Source organism: Epinephelus lanceolatus, chromosome 14 (assembly GCF_041903045.1).
Source record: "Epinephelus lanceolatus isolate andai-2023 chromosome 14, ASM4190304v1, whole genome shotgun sequence".
Taxonomy (NCBI): Eukaryota; Metazoa; Chordata; class Actinopteri; order Perciformes; family Serranidae; genus Epinephelus; species Epinephelus lanceolatus.
Window position 1 is genome coordinate 38,337,784 of NC_135747.1, and position 18,272 is coordinate 38,356,055.

At 43.4% G+C, this 18,272-nt stretch overlaps 1 protein-coding gene across 26 annotated transcripts in view; it reads left to right on the top strand.

Moving 5' to 3' along the window:
• ttn.2 (titin, tandem duplicate 2) overlaps positions 1 to 18,272 on the top strand; it is a 248,700-nt gene that overhangs the window by 146,195 nt on the left and 84,233 nt on the right. For all 26 annotated transcript variants that reach the window (XM_078174675.1, XM_078174686.1, XM_078174684.1 and 23 more), the window contains 31 exons: positions 915 to 1,184; positions 1,447 to 1,713; positions 3,035 to 3,313; positions 3,465 to 3,873; positions 3,996 to 4,120; positions 4,223 to 4,489; positions 4,648 to 4,917; positions 5,033 to 5,332; positions 5,693 to 5,995; positions 6,153 to 6,340; positions 7,221 to 7,335; positions 7,465 to 7,752; positions 7,840 to 7,991; positions 8,079 to 8,226; positions 8,406 to 8,705; positions 9,516 to 9,803; positions 9,890 to 10,186; positions 10,381 to 10,567; positions 10,658 to 10,773; positions 10,860 to 11,159; positions 11,310 to 11,609; positions 11,695 to 11,800; positions 12,751 to 12,947; positions 13,027 to 13,332; positions 13,418 to 13,571; positions 14,035 to 14,159; positions 14,245 to 14,363; positions 14,467 to 14,647; positions 14,762 to 15,064; positions 15,325 to 15,798; positions 16,637 to 16,939. In XM_078174675.1, coding sequence (XP_078030801.1) covers positions 915 to 1,184; positions 1,447 to 1,713; positions 3,035 to 3,313; positions 3,465 to 3,873; positions 3,996 to 4,120; positions 4,223 to 4,489; positions 4,648 to 4,917; positions 5,033 to 5,332; positions 5,693 to 5,995; positions 6,153 to 6,340; positions 7,221 to 7,335; positions 7,465 to 7,752; positions 7,840 to 7,991; positions 8,079 to 8,226; positions 8,406 to 8,705; positions 9,516 to 9,803; positions 9,890 to 10,186; positions 10,381 to 10,567; positions 10,658 to 10,773; positions 10,860 to 11,159; positions 11,310 to 11,609; positions 11,695 to 11,800; positions 12,751 to 12,947; positions 13,027 to 13,332; positions 13,418 to 13,571; positions 14,035 to 14,159; positions 14,245 to 14,363; positions 14,467 to 14,647; positions 14,762 to 15,064; positions 15,325 to 15,798; positions 16,637 to 16,939 — 7,437 coding nt within the window. The remainder of the gene's footprint in view (positions 1 to 914; positions 1,185 to 1,446; positions 1,714 to 3,034; positions 3,314 to 3,464; positions 3,874 to 3,995; positions 4,121 to 4,222; positions 4,490 to 4,647; positions 4,918 to 5,032; positions 5,333 to 5,692; positions 5,996 to 6,152; positions 6,341 to 7,220; positions 7,336 to 7,464; positions 7,753 to 7,839; positions 7,992 to 8,078; positions 8,227 to 8,405; positions 8,706 to 9,515; positions 9,804 to 9,889; positions 10,187 to 10,380; positions 10,568 to 10,657; positions 10,774 to 10,859; positions 11,160 to 11,309; positions 11,610 to 11,694; positions 11,801 to 12,750; positions 12,948 to 13,026; positions 13,333 to 13,417; positions 13,572 to 14,034; positions 14,160 to 14,244; positions 14,364 to 14,466; positions 14,648 to 14,761; positions 15,065 to 15,324; positions 15,799 to 16,636; positions 16,940 to 18,272) is intronic.

The following is an 18,272-nucleotide window of genomic DNA, read 5'->3' on the forward strand; positions in this document are numbered from 1 at the left end:
TTACATTTAACTGGATTATTTTGGAGTGAACATCGTATATGAGCTCATTTTCAGACACAAAAGACATCTTTTTCCAAAAGTTGTGATGAAAAAATATCAATATGATGAATTTTGATGAGAACATACACATGTTGATCTTGTTATCATTATTTGAATGTAATAAAATGACTAAAATAGCGACTTTAATCATTGCACTTAAAAAATTGCATCTCCAGATTTAGTTTGTGATAAGAAAATAAATAAAATACATCAGTTAAATATCCAATTAAAAGGTTAAAACAAATTGGACCTGAGCACATTCATTCAGCTCTTTTATTGAGGGGTGTAAATATTAATGTTTCTGTTGTGAGAAGTTAACGGAGATACTCGTCCAGGTACGTTATACAGGTACATATGTTTCATTGTAACAGCATTGTTTACATACGACACATACTTTGTCTGTTGACCCGTATTTTCCGAAATCCAAAATATTTCCACGCTACTGATTTATTTCCAAGTAAATAACATCATCTGCCTGATGCTGTTTGACGGTGACACAGACTTTCAAAATAAAAGCATATCCTAAAGATGACGATATGGATTGACGTTTTTACTTTGCATCAGTGACATAGGATCATTGATCTTTTAACCGATACATCAGTCCAGATCGATGGATTGTTACACCACTACTTTTATGTGGGGATTTGTCATTGAATTGTTATTTAACATGTTTTAATTATTTTTAAATTCATCTAAAATTCATCTTGATAAATAAACAGATGAAGATTTATTTATTACATATTGCAGTCATCATCCAGATGTTGAGACATTTTAAAACAATGTACAACAGAAGTTCACAGAAGCCAGAAAAGTCTCTTTGCTCTCAGTAATTTAAACTTCAATGACATCTGCTGTTTGTCTTCCTCTCCTTGCAGAGGAGGAGGCAAGGTTCACCAAGAACCTTTCCAACGTGGAGGGAACAGAGACGGACAGCGTGAAGCTGATCTGCGAGGTGTCCAAACCCAGCGCTGACGTCATCTGGTACAAAGGAGACGAGGAGCTGCCGGAGGGCGGCCGCCACGACCAGATCGCGGACGGGAAGAGGAGGATCCTCCTCATCCAGGACCTAAAGATGGCCGACGCAGGAGAGTACAACTGCAGGCTGAGTCCTAGCATCAGGACATCCGCAAACCTCAAGATTAACGGTAAAGAAAAAACATGTCAGAGCATTTGTGAATGTGATCTGAAGCCTCTGATCATAAATTTATCTAATAAAAATCACACCCATAATAATATTTTATAGCTGTTTGAAGAAAGATAAACAGCTGCAGACGCTGCTTTTCATCAAACACAAATAAATTTATAAAAACGTAACATGTCGAACAAAAACGAACTGTAGCGTGAAAGCAGGTTTTACTTTTCTGTTTTTCTGTCATGTGATCGGTACGTGATCTTCCCGTGTTTCAGAACTGGCTGCTGAGTTCATCTCCAGGCCTCAGAGCCAGGAGGTGGTGGAGGGCGAGAAGGCAGAGTTCACTTGCTCTGTCTCCAAGGAAACCTATGAGGTCAAATGGCTGAAGGACGACAGGGAGCTGGAGGCCGGAGACAAATACCAGATGGTCAGCGACGGCAAGAGGCGAACGCTGGTCATCAAGAACAGTGAGCTCAGAGACGAGGGCGGATACGTGGTGATGATCGGAACCACCAGAGCCAGCGCCGACCTCACTGTGCTCGGTAAGCCCCGCCCACTCACTCTCAGTCTGTGTCGAGTGATAAAAATACCTTAACCTGCATCTAACTGTTAACTGGTGATATTTCTGTGTTGTGTCCATTTAGTTTTTGTATCTTACCAATATTGTTTATGGTTTATACTTTGTTTCATTTGCACTCTTTAATATTATGTACTGCAGCTGCTGAGAAACGACTCCCCTCAGGATCAATAAAGTTTGATATTATCAAGAAAAAAAACTTTAGATCAGTTTAATTATTAGAGACAGATTTTTTTCACATTAAAAGAAGTGAAACTCTGTTTTAAACCCTAAATTTAAATAAAGTGAACACAACTTTACAAAATATTTTGTTGATGTAATTTTAAATCCTATAATGTCCTGCTCGCTTTACCATAATAAACATGAATCAGGAGTTGTGAGGAGAATTATATGGAAATTCATTCCTGTCCAAAAAATAAATAAATACACTGTCAGGAAATTTAAATATTATTAAACATAATATAATAAAAAGTCAAATATGAGGAACTTAAAAATTGGAATTAAAAAGTCAAAATTCTTAGTGGCAGAAAAAAGTTTTCATACATTTGAGATTTATGAGGCTGTTGTAAAAGAAATTAATGTATGTTAACACATTTATCATTATTTTTTATTCATTTTATTTTGTTTTGTTGGATTTTATATTCCTTTTTTAGGTTTAACTTTGAAATTCTTCAACTTTGAGTTCGTCCCCAAAGCTGAACATGGTCGGATTTAAAGAGAAATCAAATTACTAATAGTTCTTTTTATTTATCAGTTAGTGCATGTTCTAGCTTAAGTTTAGGTTTTTCTTTCTTGCTCACTCATTTTTAATTTAAAGTTTTCAACAACAAAAAATCACCTTCAACAAAAACAACAAAAATCAGATTCTCAAGAAAGCTCTTTAATTTGTTTTGTTTTCTTTTTCTTTTTTTAATTAAAGGTTAATTGATTTCAACTTTCAACAACTTTTTTTATATATTAAGTTTTGCATAGTTTTTTTTTTTACCGCCACAGGACAAAACAAAATTTAGTTAAGGGAAGAAAATTAATTTTCTCAATCACTTTATTTTGAAGTAATCATTTAGTTTACATTCCTACATATGTTTGTCATTTTTATTCAAATGTTTTTTTAACTAAATGTCAACTTAATCACCTAAGAAATTAAAATGACAACATGACTTTAATTGCTTCGTGTTCTTTAGTTTTAAGTAAATTAAATGCAGTTTGATTTCTCCGGCAGTAATAACAGTGATATAGAGGGTTTCTTACTCATCGGCGTGTCCGACGGTTTGTTTTGTTTCCTGCAGAGAAACTGAAGATCATCACGCCGCTGAAGGACACGGAGGCCAGAGAAGGACAGGAAGTGGTCCTGAACTGTGAGGTGAACACAGAGGGAGCGAAGGCCAAGTGGCTCAAGAAGGACGAGACGATATTCGAGACCAGCAAGTACATGATGGTCCAGAGGGACAACGTCTTCTCCCTTAGGATCAGAGACGCCCAGAAGGGAGACGAGTCCAACTACAGCATCAACCTGACCAATCACAGAGGAGAGCACGCCAAGAGCTCCTGCGACCTCACCGTCAAAGGTCAGACATGTTTAACAGAGTTCATAAACAGAGCTGGACTGCAGCTCTGTGTTTTAGTCTCTTTTTGTTTGAGTTGAAAGTCGTTCCGCAGCACTGAGCTCAATTTCTGTTCGAGCTGACGATGTGTATTTTGGTGTTTTGTGTTGTTCAGAGGAGAGTCTGAGGATTGTGGTTCCATTGGAGGACATCGACACTCAGGAGAAGAAGACCGTCAGCTTCTCCTGCAAGGTCAACAGGCCCAACGCCACTCTGAAGTGGATGAAGGGCGGCCAGGAGATCACTTTCAACAAACACATTGTCTACAGAGTAGACAAAGAGAAGCACACGCTGACCATCAAGGACTGCACGCTGGCGGATGAGGGCGAGTACACTGCCGTAGCCGCAGACAACAAGTCCACCGCAGAGCTGATCATCAGCGAGGCACCTACAGACTTTGACATGCACCTGAAGGACCAGACCATCACCGAGTTCGAGGACGCGGAGTTCACATGCAAGCTGACCAAAGAGAAAGCCGACGCCAAGTGGTACAGAAACGGACGTGAGATCAGAGAAGGACCGAGGTATGTCATCTATAAACTCTTATTATTTTAGTTTCATAGCCAGACATGCTAACGTTAGCAGCTCATATTAAATCTTAACTTATGGTTTATTATCGACTCAAGTAAGCTGTTTGTTTTCCCAGATATACATTTGAAAAAGATGGAAAGTTGTGCACCTTGCGTATCAAGGAGTGCAGACCGGACGATGAGTGTGAGTACGCCTGTGGTGTGGACGATAAGAAATCCAGAGCCAGGCTCTTTGTTGAAGGTGAGGTTCTTCAGATTCCACTCACTGCTTTTACTTCAACAACCTCCTGTTCTGTTCCTGCTCTGGTTGATCTGTCATGAATATCTGGTATCTGTCCTGCAGAGACGCCGGTGGAGATCGTCAGACCGCCACAGGACATGTTCGAACCTCCAGGCTCGGATGTCGTGTTCGAGGTGGAGCTCAACAAAGACAGACAGGAAGTGAAGTGGTTGAGGAACAATATGACGGTTGTCCAGGGAGACAAATACCAGATGATGAGCGAGGGTAAAATCCACAGACTGCAGGTCTGTGAGATCAGACCTCGAGATCAGGGAGAGTACAGAGTCATCGTCAAGGACAAAGACGCCAAGGCCAAGCTGGAGCTGGCAGGTAAGAGCTCAAAACAGGACTCTTAAAAATCCGAAGATCAGTTGTTTAAAGAAACAGAGAGATTAAAGGTCAAGATGAACCTGAAGCTGATAAACTTTGGTTTCCAGTGTTGTTGTCTCTGTGACAGCGTCTCCCTCTTCCTCCTCTTCCTCCTCCAGCTGTGCCTCAGATAAAGACCACAGACCAGACCTACGTCACAGACGCCAGGAAGCCCATCGTCATGGCCGTCCCCTACAGCGCCTACCCACAGGCCGAGGCTGACTGGCTGTATAACAACCTGAGTCTGCCCAAAGACAACATCTACACATCCGCCGACCGCACAGAGTACCGCCTGAAGGACCCCATGAAGGCTGATGAGGGCCGCTACAAGGTCATCATCAAGAACAAACACGGAGAGGGAGAAGCCTTCATCAACCTGGAGGTCATTGGTGAGTTCCAAGCTAAATCCATTGTCATGTGGACTTTACTGAACTTTACTTTCTATACAAACTTTGTTCCTCACTTTTCTGACAATAAATGTGACTTTGTCCTCAATTTTTCTAGATGTCCCTGGACCCGTGAGGAACCTGCAGGTGATCGACACAGCCGATGGTGAGGTCAGCCTGGCGTGGGAGGAGCCTGAAAATGATGGCGGCGCCAAGGTCATTGGCTACGTGGTGGAGAGACGTGATGTGAAGCGTAAGACCTGGACGCTGGCCACTGACCAGGCTGACAGTCCAGAGTACACAGTGACCGGCCTCCAGAAAGACTCCATGTACCTGTTTAGAGTGTGTGCCAGAAACCGGGTCGGCAGCGGACCCAACGTTGAGACCGACAAACCCGTACAGGCCAAGAACAAGTTTGGTAAGAATTACTTTTATTTATATTGATATTTGAAGATAAATTTCTGGGTTAACATCGGTACATTACCCGTTATACCCAATGTAGACTGAGCTGGAAAATCAAATTACATTAATTTCAAATCTGTCTTCATAGTTAGTTAATTCTTCTGTCCAAGTGGTAAAATAGGAGAAAACAGAGGTTAAGAGAACAGAAATGGTCCAAGAATTGATCCCTGAGGTACACCAAATATGATTTGAACAGCTGATGGGATAAAAACATTAACCAACACAAGATATACGACTAAACTTGGTGAAATAATTCCCAGAACACCAGAGCGTGGCTCTCAGTTTACTGACTTGTTTTGTGTATTGTTATTTTTAGATGTTCCTGAGGCTCCTCTGAATGTGATCGTTGGAAACGTCAGCAAGTTTGGCTGCACCGTTGCCTGGGAACCTCCTGAGTCGGACGGAGGCTCTCCCATCACCTCTTATGTCATCGAGCTGCGAGACAGGACGTCTGTGAAGTGGATGCCTGTCCAGGTGACCAAAGCTGACGAGCTCAGTGCCGTCATCAATGACGTCATCGAGAACAAGGAGTACATCTTCAGAGTCAGAGCTCAGAACAAAGCTGGCGACGGCAAGCCAAGCGCTGCCTCGCGGCCCGTCAAGATCATGGATCCCATTGGTAAGCTAGGATTCATCGCTCTTTTTCTTTCAGTAAGAAACTTTAACAAGAACTTACTTTAAATGGTTATCCTAATCCTTCTAAACAGCTGAAATACAATTAAGTAAATTCATTCTTTCTGTTATTTTAGTTAATTTTTTGTGTCCGTGTTTTGCAGAGCCTCCCAGTCCCCCTCTGAATCTGGTCTGGGGGGACCAGAACAAGACTTCGGTGAATCTCACTTGGGAGACTCCTCTGAGGAATGGAGGCAGCATGATCACCGGATACATAATTGAACGTAACGAGGAAGGCAACGACAAGTGGCTCCGCTGTAACGCCCGCCTCTGCCCAGACCTCTTCTACAAGGTACAGATTCAGATAAATCATCGCTTCCAGTTTGTCAGATAGTGACCTCATCTCACAAAACAAGTGCGAAACTTTCACAGGGGGGTTCTGTTAGCATTTGAGGCTACATGAGACACTTTAATGTATGTTGTTCAACCAGTATAAAACCATCCACCTGCTACAGAGTACCATCCTCTAGATGTCTCTTTGTCAAAGTCCCCACAGTAAATGTCTTCACAGGTAAAGCTCCCTACTTCCTGCGAGGCACGCCCTCCAGCTGCTCCTTCACATTAAAAGTATTCAGCATTTCCTTCACATTTAAAGTTTCCTAGCTGCTACTTCAAATTAAAAGCCTTCTAGTAGCTCCTTCAAAGTAAATGTCTTCCAGCGGCTGCTTCACATTAAAAGTCCTCTAGCAGCTGCTTCACAGTTAAAAACCCTCCAGTTGCTCCTTCACATTAAAAGTCTTATTCCAGTTGCTTCACAGTATAAGCTCTTCAGCTGCTCCTTCACATTAAAAGTTTTCTAGTGGCTGCTTTACAGTAAAAGTCCTCCAGCTAAGTCAACCAGCTGTTCCTTAAAAGTCTTCTAGTGGCTTCTTCACATTAAAACTCTCCTAGTGGCTGCTTCGCAGTATAAGCCCTTCAGCTGCTCCTTCACATTAAAAGTATCCTAGTAGCTGCTTCACAATTAAAAGTCCTCGAGGTACTCCTTCACATTGAAAGTCTTCTAGCAGCTCCTTCACATTAAAAGTCATCTAGTAGTTGTATCAAAGTAAAAGTCTCAAAGTGGCCCCTCCTCAATAAAAGCCCTACAGTGGCTCCTTCACAGTAAAACTGTGTCCTGGTTCAAGTTTTACTTCATTTTATTTTAACACTGTACCTTTAAATTTTGTCTTCAGGTGTCTGGCCTGAAATATGGAAACAAGTACAACTACAGAGTGTTTGCTGAAAACGCCGCTGGAGTCTCAGAGCCGTCAAACATTGTCGGCCCTCTGCTGGCTGACGACCCACATGGTGAGACAGACAGAGTGTCTTCAATCACTTTGTAATGTTGAACTATTAAACTAATCAATCCCCACAGAAATGTAGTTAAAGCACATTTAACGTTTAATTTCCCACCATGCCTCTCTGTTTCCTCTCCAGTCGGTCCAACCTTTGACCTGAGTGCTTTTAAAGATGGCCTGGAGGTGATTGTCCCTCAGCCTCTCACCATCAGAGTCCCCATCACCGGATACCCGATCCCTGTCGCCAAGTGGACCTTAGGAGACAAGCAGCTGAGCACCGATGACGAGCGTGTCACCATGACGACCAAGGCCACATTCACAGAGCTGATCATCACACCAAGCGTCCGCCCCGACAGAGGCACTTACACTCTGCAGCTGGAGAATGACGTCACGTCTGTCACTGGAGACATCGATGTCAACGTCATCGGTACACCGTCAGAAACTGTTTTCAGTTGATTGGAAGGTTTGTTGTTTGTGTGGTTGGTATCACTGTGTATCTGTTTGTGTCCTCCAGCGGCGCCCAGCGCTCCAAAGGACTTCAAAGTCCTGGAGGTGACCAGGCAACATGTCCACCTGAGCTGGGAGGCTCCGGAGCACGATGGAGGAAGTCCTCTGACCGGCTACCAGGTGGAGAAACGGGATGTGGCCCGCAAGACCTGGGTCAAGGTGGGTGTCTTTAGATGAAAACACGTGGAAGTCTTTGACCAGACGCCTGATGATGATTTCACACTGCCGCTGTGTTCTTCCTCTCAGGTGGCCCAAGGTATCCAGGATACGGAGTTCACAGTCACTGACGTGATTGAAGGAAAGGAGTATCTGTTCAGAGTCACTGCCTGCAACAAGTGTGGACCAGGAGAGCCGGCGTACATCGACGATCCCGTCAATGTCTCGTCTCCTGCCAGTGAGTCCGACCTGAGATTAAAATAAGCAGTTCCTGGTAATGTTGTGATTCTGGCCATTATGTCGTTACGTTAAGTCGATGGTTTCCATGGCTCATTTTTACCACAAACATCAAGTTAGTTTAACTTTTAAACTGCGTTCAAAGGAACTTTCTAACCTCTCTGTCTCATTTCTCTTCAGCCATCCCTGACCCTCCAGAGAACCTGAGGTGGAGAGACAAGTCCGCCAGTGGCATCTTCCTCACCTGGGAGCCGCCAAAATACGATGGCGGCAGCGGCATCCGAGGCTACAATGTGGAGCGCTGCATGAGAGGAACAGATAAGTGGGAGCCCTGCGGGGACATGGTGCAGGAGCTGAAGTGCCAGGTAACAGGTCTGATTGAGGGCCAGTGGTACGCCTACAGAGTCCGAGCCCTGAACAAGCTGGGAGCCAGCCGACCCTGCAAGGCCACCGATGAGATCCAGGCAGTTGATCCCAAAGGTACCCACAATGTCTTCCTGTTAGAGACCTGGAAACAGTGTTTCATTGTGCTTGAATCAAGGACTAAACAAATTTAGATAGATATACAGATATACTTGAGCTCATTCAACATATTCATGAAGTGGAAGAGCTCCAGAAAAACACAAAATTGAGACTTCAAATGTACCTACTGATTTACTCCTTTAGATAGTCAAGAACATAATGAAGAGAACGTCAGTTAAAGCCCTAATTTGTTTGTCATTTGCTTGATTTTAACGTGTGCAAATAAACAAACCTCATATTTGATTACCACCAGTGAACACTTGGGGGAGCTCTACACCACACTCTTACCTCTTTTCCACCAACATGGAACTAGTTTCATTCACGCAACTAGTTTTGAACCATTCAAAAGCATTTCAACCCAGAAAGTTGGTTCCCCAGCTGGAACCAAAAGTAGCAGGTTTGCCTTGACCTTAAGTTCAATTCGTGATGACTTCAGTACTCAGGTTATCAACTTGATCTGCCATCTTTCTACTACTGTTTACTTCCATTGTGAATTGTCCTCCACTGATGACACTGTTTACAATGGTTTTGCTCAAAATCAATTGAAACTTAGGCTGGTTCATTAGATAGCACCAAGGTTCCAATAAACCTGAACGGAACTGGTTCAAGAACCAAAGCTAATTTGGTGGAAAAGGGGTAACTGTTGATCTGTTGATAGTCATGTTTTGTAGTAATTAACAAAATCAGTCCCGTAGCACAGCAGATAAAGTTAAAAGTTGAAATTTCCTCAAACTTCTGACTGACCCCTCACCCTTATCGTCCATGCAGAACCTCCAGAGATCCAGCTGGACGTCAAGCTGCTGGCTGGTTTGACTGCCAAGGGCGGCAGCAAGATTGAGCTCCCTGCAGAGGTGAAGGGTAAGCCTGAACCCCGCGTGAAATGGACGAAAGCTGACCTGGTCCTCCAACCAGACGACAGGGTTTCCATCGACACCAAGCCGGGACACTCCACCGTTACCATCGCCAAGACCAAGAGAGATGACAGCTCCACCTACATCATCGAGGCCACCAACAGCAGCGGCCGTGCCACTGCCACTGTTGAGGTCAACATCCTCGGTAAGGTCACCTGACAACAGAGAATGAAGGTTTCCATAATGACTTTGTTAGTTTCTGGTTAATAAAACTAAAATTCCCTCCCACAGATAAGCCCGGTCCTCCAGCTGCCTTCGATATCTCTGAAATCACTAATGAATCCTGCTTTATGGCCTGGAACCCTCCACGTGATGACGGCGGCTCCAGAATTACCAATTACATTGTCGAGCGCCGAGCCACAGATAGCGAGATCTGGCACCGGCTGTCCTCAACCGTGAAACTGACTACCTACAGAGCTGTGGGCCTGGTCAAGTTCAAGGAGTACATCTTCAGAGTCTTCGCAGAGAACCAGTTTGGTGTTGGCCCAGCGGCTGAGCACCCATCCATCATTGCCAGATACCCCTTCGGTAGGTCACCTGATCAGAGGATGTCTGTTTTTACCAGGCTTTGGTCTGATAGTTGTTTGCTAGGCTTTTCCTGTAATGGTTCAGTCAGATCAGGTTCAGGTAGATCAATCCCTTCGTGGTAAGGTACAATATTTTGCATCAGTCCGCCTCCAGGTCAGCTGGGACTAATCTCATCCCTCCTGTCTTCTCCTCAGACACTCCTGGAGCTCCTTACAAGCTGGAGGCTTCAGACATTGCCAAGGACTCCCTGACCCTGAACTGGTACGAGCCTGATGAGGATGGAGGCAGCCCCATCACCGGATACTGGGTGGAGAGATATGAACCCGAACATGACAGGTGGATGAGATGCAACAAGGTGCCCATCAAAGACACAAACTATAGGTGAGTCTGCCTGCTCTGCTGTCTGAAAGGAGTTTTACACTTTGAGTCTTTAGTTTTCAGTCTGTTGATGTGATGCCTTTTCCTCTGCAGAGTCAAAGGTCTTCCCACTAGGAAGAAGTACAAGTTCAGAGTTCTGGCTCAGAATCTGGCTGGAACTGGAAAACCCAGCAAGGAGACAGACCCGATCCTTGTCAAAGATCCATTTGGTACAAAAAATATTGTCACCTTAGTCGTTTATGAGCATCTAAAATCATTTCAGAGCATTAAAAACATCATGTTCTCACTGTTCCAGATCCTCCATGGCCTCCTGGTAAACCCACGGTGAAGGACGTAGCTAAGACTTCCTGCTTCGTCATGTGGACCAAACCAGAGCACGACGGCGGAGCAAAGATCGAAGGCTACATTATTGAGATGCTGAAGAGCGGTACCACAGACTGGATCCGCACGGCAGAGAACATCACCACCCTGGAATACTTCCTGAAGGGCCTGATGGAGAAGCAGGAGTACACGTTCAGGGTGCGAGCCGTTAACGCAGCTGGAGAAAGCGAACCCAGCGAGCCCAGCGACCCTGTGCTCTGCAAAGAGAGACTCAGTAAGAACAAATGAATCAAAATGAAACAAACATGTTAAACTAACAATATTTAAACTCATTGTCCAGAATATCGACTAACTTACGAATTCATCACATGACAGTAAATCTCTGAGAGCTGACATCAAAACGTCTTTGTCTCCATCTCCTCAGACCCTCCATCGGCTCCTCGCTGGCTGGATGTCGTCAGCATCTGCAGAAACAGCGCTGACTTGAAGTGGGCTGCGCCAGAACGCGACGGAGGCTCGCGCATCACCAACTACATAGTGGAGAAGCGTGACGCCAAGCGTAAAGGCTGGCAGGCCGTTGACACCACAGTCAAGGAGCTGAAGTACACCGTGACGCCACTCAATGAAGGTTCTCTCTACGTGTTCCGTATTGCCGCTGAGAACGCTGTTGGTGTGGGACCGTTCTGCGAGCTGGAGGACTCTGTGTTGGCTAAAGACACCTTCAGTAAGTCAGAGAGCAGTTTGAGTCATGTGGTGATGAATTATTTTAATCAGGAGGGTGGATATAATAAAATTTGTTTTTGTTGCAGCTACTCCTGGGGCGCCGTATGCCCTCACTGTCAATGCTGTGACCAAGAGATACGTGGACCTGATGTGGGAGGAGCCTAAAAATGATGGTGGCAGACCCATCCTCAAGTAGGTGTTTCTTACATTTTTGCCTCTGCACAGGTGATAGCCAGAGGCAATACATTAATTGTCTCATTCTTGTGAATGCGATATCTCAAAAACACCTTGAGGGAATTTCTTTAAATTTGGCACAAACGTCCCCTTGGACTCAAGGATGAAGTGACTAAATTTTAGTGGTCAAAGGACAAAGATCAAGGTCACTGTGACCTCTCGTTTGTCCCATTCTCTTGAACGTGATATCTCAAAAATGCCTTTAGGGAATTCCTTAAAATTTAGCACAAATATCCATTTTGACTCAACAATGAGCTGATAGGATTGGTGTTCATAGTTCAAGGTCACTGTGACCTTGTGTCTGTCTTGTTCTCATGAACACAATATGTCAAGAAGGTCTAGAGGAACTTTCTTCAACATAAATTGTAGTTTCATCTAAATCTTTATCGGCAAGACATTTTCAACACTAAAGCAACACTTACCTTTCTGGAAATGTTAGGCTTTTCTTTGTTTGGATTAAAATGCTATTAATAAGCCGATGGTAAGTGAATTCCACCAGAGATAAAAACTCATAATTATACCATTCTCATATGGTTCTATGAAAATTCCGACCAATCATTGCATTCGGACGGAATGCAATGATTGGTCGAGGGTCCTGTCTGTCTTCCCCACGTGGAGGCCTCCAACTGACGTAACCACTCGCGTCCTGTGAAGGGTGCGTTACCTTCCCCCAAAACCGGGTAATAGTGCTGCTAACAGTATTTGAACCAAATATCAGAGAGCTTCCAAAGATAAAGAACATAAAACTCATCAGGAGCTCATGTCCTGGTATTTGTTGGACACTTTATGCTAGTTTCATTTATAACATTATTGCACATGTCAGAACATCAGAGAGTAAATGGTGCACGCTGCAGCGGTGGCATTCCAGTGTGAAGGTGTGTTTATCTTTTGCTGACTCCGCCCTCCAGGTATTCCATTGAGAAGAAGGAGAGGCTTGGAACCCGCTGGGTGAAATGCGGGAAGACTTCTGGTCCAGACTGTAAGTACAGAGTGACGGATGTCATTGAGGGAACTGAGGTTCAGTTCCAGGTCTGCGCTGAGAACGAGGCTGGCGTCGGCCATCCAAGCGAACCCACAGAGCTCCTTGCTATCGAGGATCCAACAGGTTGGTCCAGTAATGATCAACAGCTCATTAAAAGCATCATAGGAAAAGAGTCTAAATGTGTTTGTCCTGTCTCCTCCAGGAGCCCCATCACCACCTATCGAGCTGCATGTCACAGGAGCCAGCAGGGACTTCCTGTCCATTGCCTGGAAACCTCCTCAGAGAGATGGCGGCTGCCCCATCACTGGCTACCACATCGAGATGTGTGAGGCCGGGACGGAGAAGTGGATGAGGGTTAACTCCCGTCCAGTGAAGGAGCTGAAGTACCGCGTGGAGGAAGGCGTGGTCCCCGAGAAGGAGTACATCCTGAGAGTGAGGGCCATTAACTCTGTCGGAGTTGGCGAGCCCTCCGACATCTCCGAGAACGTCTTCGCCAGAGAGTCTGAGTGTAAGAGCATCTGCTAGTTTTTAACTGTCTGTGGAGAGTTCTTGTGCAGGGTTATGTAAATCAACTAATACGAGTATGTTTCCAGGCAACCCGACGCTGGAGTTCCAGACTCTGGACCTGGTTGTTGTGGAAACAGAGAAGCTGCACATCCCAGTTCCCTTCAGAGCCGTCCCGTCACCCAGGATCACCTGGCACAAAGACGGCAAGGAGCTGAAGGCCGATGATCGCGTTGGTTTCAGGTCAGTGCCACGGCTCATCTGTTTAAGCTTTTAAATGTCCAAAAACGACTTTGAAGAACAAAGACTGTTGAGATTGTGACTTGGATAGACAGCTTGTTTATCTGTTCTGAATCTTTGCTGATCACACACAAAAACTCCTTTAATTATCGATTGATTTGCAGATGTTCTTAATTAAAAGACAAGTCAGCTTATGAGAGTTGGAGGTGGCATCTTTAAATGTCTTGTTTGGTCTGACCTGAAGTCCAAAACTCATAGATATTCAGTTATCATGATATAAAACAAAGAAGAAACATTAAATCGTTACATCGAGGAAGCTGAAACCAGATTATATTTGGATTTTTTGCGTAGAAAACAATCAGCTAATTGATCATTTCGACTGCCCCCCTGGATCTGGTTCAGGGTGATCTCATGTTCTTGGTCTGTGTGAGCAGCAGTGGCTGATGGGATTGTTTGTGTCCAACAGGAAGGACTACACTTCCTGTCACCTGGAGATCGACAGCAGCCTTCATGCTGACGCAGGACAGTACAAAGTCACCCTGGAGAACAATCTGGGAGCCGCCAGCGGCACCATCAACGTCAAAGTCATCGGTACTCCATCATTCATCCAGTTTTTAGATAATCACAGAGACGTCCTGGAGTACTGATTAACACGTCCCTCTGTCTCTGTCTTCAGGTCTTCCTGGTCCATGTAAGGAGATTTTGGCATCTGAGATCACAAAGAGCTCCTGCAAAGTGACCTGGGATCCTCCAGACTACGACGGCGGCACCCCGATCATACACTACGTCCTGCAGGTCAGAGTCAGCAGCATGTTTTTGTTTCTAAGCTGCGATGATGGTTTTAAATCAAATGTCAGGTCCTGAAAGATTTAAACTGATGTTTGTTTTGTTTGTGCAGCGTCGTGAGGCTGGCAGGAGGACGTATGTCAACATTATGTCCGGAGAGAACAAGGTGAGCTGGAACGTCAAAGACCTCATCCCCAACGGAGAGTTCTACTTCAGAGTCCAGGCTGTCAACAAGGTCGGAGGAGGAGAGTTCATTGAGCTCCGCAACCCGGTTATCGCAGAGGACCAGAAACGTGAGAAAAAAACATTTCCTGTTGGATATGATTCATGAACTTAGAGTTTGTATCAACAAACTTTCACATTTGGAAGTTATGAGAAAAGTAACTGAAATCCGTCTCTGGTTCCAGACGTCCCTGACCCGCCGGTGGACGTGGAGACACACAACCCCACATCCAGCACTGTCACTCTGACCTGGAAGCCTCCCATGTACGATGGCGGCTCCAAGATCATGGGCTACATCCTGGAGAAGCAGATGAAGGGTGAGGACAAGTGGGAGAGGTGCAACGACTTCCTGGTGCCCGTCCTGTCTTACACCGTCAAAGGGCTGAAGGAGGGCAAGATGTACACATTCAGAGTCAAAGCCGAGAATGCTGCTGGGCTCAGCGAGCCGTCACGCAACACGCCGTTTGTCAAGGCTTCGGAGGCCATCGGTAAGGATGACATCATCAGTGTTATAGTCTAATCGTAAAAAAAAATGTATTTCAGTATCCAAACACGAGGACCTTTCAACAAATTTTTGAGGAAATTTTAAGGTAATACATTTATTGAGATATTCAGAGTAACATCACTTTCATGTCTGTTTCGGTTTCAGCAGATGTTTCATAGATCTACAGCCTTCTTCTTTAATAATGATGCTGCTGTTGGGTTTTAATCTGAACTTTACGTTAATGTGACTTGCGTCCTCTCTCAGATCCTCCGAAGGTCTTCCTGAGCGGCAGCCTGCAGTCCGGCCTCAGCTTGAGGCGCGGCTGTGACATCTGCCTGGACGCCAACATCTCTGGCGCACCGTACCCTGAGATCACCTGGTACTGGAACAACAAGGTGATCCGCCCAGAGCCGCTCCGCAAGAGGCCCGAGAGACCCCTGAAGAAGAAGGTGGAAAAGAAGGAGGAGAAGAAAGAGGAGGTAGAGGCCGAGAAGAAGGAGGGAGAGGAGAAGAAGGAGGAGGAGAAGAAGGAGGAGAAGAAAGAGGAGGTGGCAGAGCCTGAGGTGGAGGAGATCGACTATCCGACCATTAATGAACGTCTGACCATCAACAACAGCCGCAGGGGCGTGTCCTCTGTCATCATCAAGGACTCGTACCGCCCTGACCACGGCGTCTACATGGTGAAGGTGGAGAACGACCACGGCATAGCCTCAGCAACCTGCGAGGTCAACGTGCTCGGTAAGAAGCCTCTCATAAAATAATTGAATCATTAAATCATAAAGTCATTGAATTATAAAATTATTAGATTGCAAAATAAGTGAATGATAAAATTACAAATTTATAAAAGTATTAAATCGTAAAATTATTAAATCATTAAATATTAAAATGATTAATTGGTAAAATATTAAAATAATTTGATTGTAAAATAATTAAATAAAGTCATTATATGATCTAATGATTATACATAATCATTAGATCACAAAATAATTAAATAATGAAATCATTAATTTGTTAAATTATTAAGTTGCAACATAATTAAATCATAAAATGAAATTATTAATTTGTAAAATAATGAAATAATTACAGTGTTAAATGATTATTATTAGCATTAAATCTTAAATCTAAAATCATCAAATAATAAACAAGGCAATAACAACAGTGTCTTAAAATGTTGTATTTTTAACAAATCAGTGTGCTTCCCAATTTAGACACACAAAAGGAGGAGATTAGAGATACATAGCTTGATCTGAAATTAACTTTTTGACAGTCAGTTAATTTATCAAGACATTTTTCCAACAAAATGCTGAACATTGTCCAGCTGCACTGTTTCAGCCTCTCGAGTGCGTCGATCAAATCAGTCTGAGAAGACTTTGGCATATAATGACCGATGGTTATTTCTTTTCACTTATTAGAGAAGAAAAACACATTGAATTCTTTGTTTGACAGAATGTGAAAATGACAAATGAACAATGCATTTTACTGAATAGAATATTAATTTGTTGTGAATGTTTGACTGGCTGTAGTTTTTAGACATTTGACAAATAAAAACGTTGTTGTTTCGTCTGTCCACCTGCAGATACACCCGGGCCTCCGGTGAACTTCAAATTTGAGGAGCCGAGGAAGAACTCTGTGATCTGTAAGTGGGATCCTCCTCTGGACGACGGTGGCAGCGAGATCCTCAACTACACCCTGGAGCAGAAAGACAACTCCAAGCTGGAGATCGGCTGGAGCTGCGTCACCTCCATGCTGACAGGATGCTGCTTCCTGGTGCCCAAACTCATCGAGAAGAAGGAGTACTTATTCAGGGTCACCGCGGAGAACAGGTTCGGCGCGGGCCCGTACTGCGTCTCCAAACCACTTATCGCCAAGAATCCATTCGGTATGATGTTCTTTGTTATTACTCCTGTTCCCACTACAAGTGAAGCTCCTTTGGTTTTTAGTTTTAACATTTAACATAAATATCACTGAAAAAAATGCAACTAAGAGGACCTTAGGGGGCGCTGTATTCATTTTAATTTGTAACTTGAGACTTTTATTATTTAGTCGTTACAAATCGGTAAATATATGTCTTTACATGCTGAATATTTTAAAACCCTTTCATTTAATCATAAATAACAGGATTTATGAGCCGAATCAATTTACATTAACTGCTACGTTTAGACTTTATAAACAGATATGATTACTTTTTTTTGGGCCGTTCTTACTCTTTGTTTGTTTTATTTACATTTTCTCAAAGAGCAGATGTACAAATCATAATGTCCCAAGACTGGTCCATAAAAAGCAACAACTCTGTATTTACATAACAGTTGAAGTGAAATGATAATTGAACCATTATCCAATGTCCCCAATTCAGACAGTTTTTATCCAGTTTAGCCCAGCTTGTGTTTAAGTCCCAGATATTCCAAAGGTATCTTCTAGTCCTCCATTTTCATTGTGGTTACTTTTAAAGTGTGTTTTACTCATTTTACATACACTTACATAAATACATTCTAAACTGGTTATGAATATAATGATGCTGCAATGTTTCAGTTATTGGACCTTCATCAGGCAAACAGTTTTGTAACAAATCCTAAGAAGGAGTGGCTCTGAGTTTGCGATTAGTCATATTACCCACATGCAGTGGAAAGGCTAAATACCAAATATCAAATAGTGTAACAATCAACATTATACATAGAAATAGAGGAATAAAAAGTAAAATTAAAAACTGCTTAGTGATAATCTGAAACATACCCCAAAAAAAGTTTACATTAGATAGGTATGTTCTTGAGAACACATGCTTAAGTCCTTTTTGTTAAGTTACATTTTCTAAAATGCAATGTCTTTTCTACAAGTTTCTGGTCCTTCTCCTATGCACCTGTTTGGAAATAGATGTGTATATATCAAACCTTACTTTCTCAGGAAGCTTGAGACTGTATAGGAGGGCTGGACTGGACTCTAATGCACTGCACTTTAAGAATGTGTTTTTTACACTTGTTTTTATATTGTAGTTATTTATGTCTTGTGTGTTTTTTCTCTGAACTACTCAGTGAGCTGTTCTTAAATTGCCCCTCAGTTATGTGAATTGAATTGAATAGTATTCCTTTGGTTATGAATAATGGTTATGAATAAAATGCTTCTTTTAATTACCTTATAATGTTAGGTTCCTTCATTTTCCATTTTTGTTGGCTGTTGTTGCCGACCAAAAACCATTACAAACTATTAACTTCTAATAA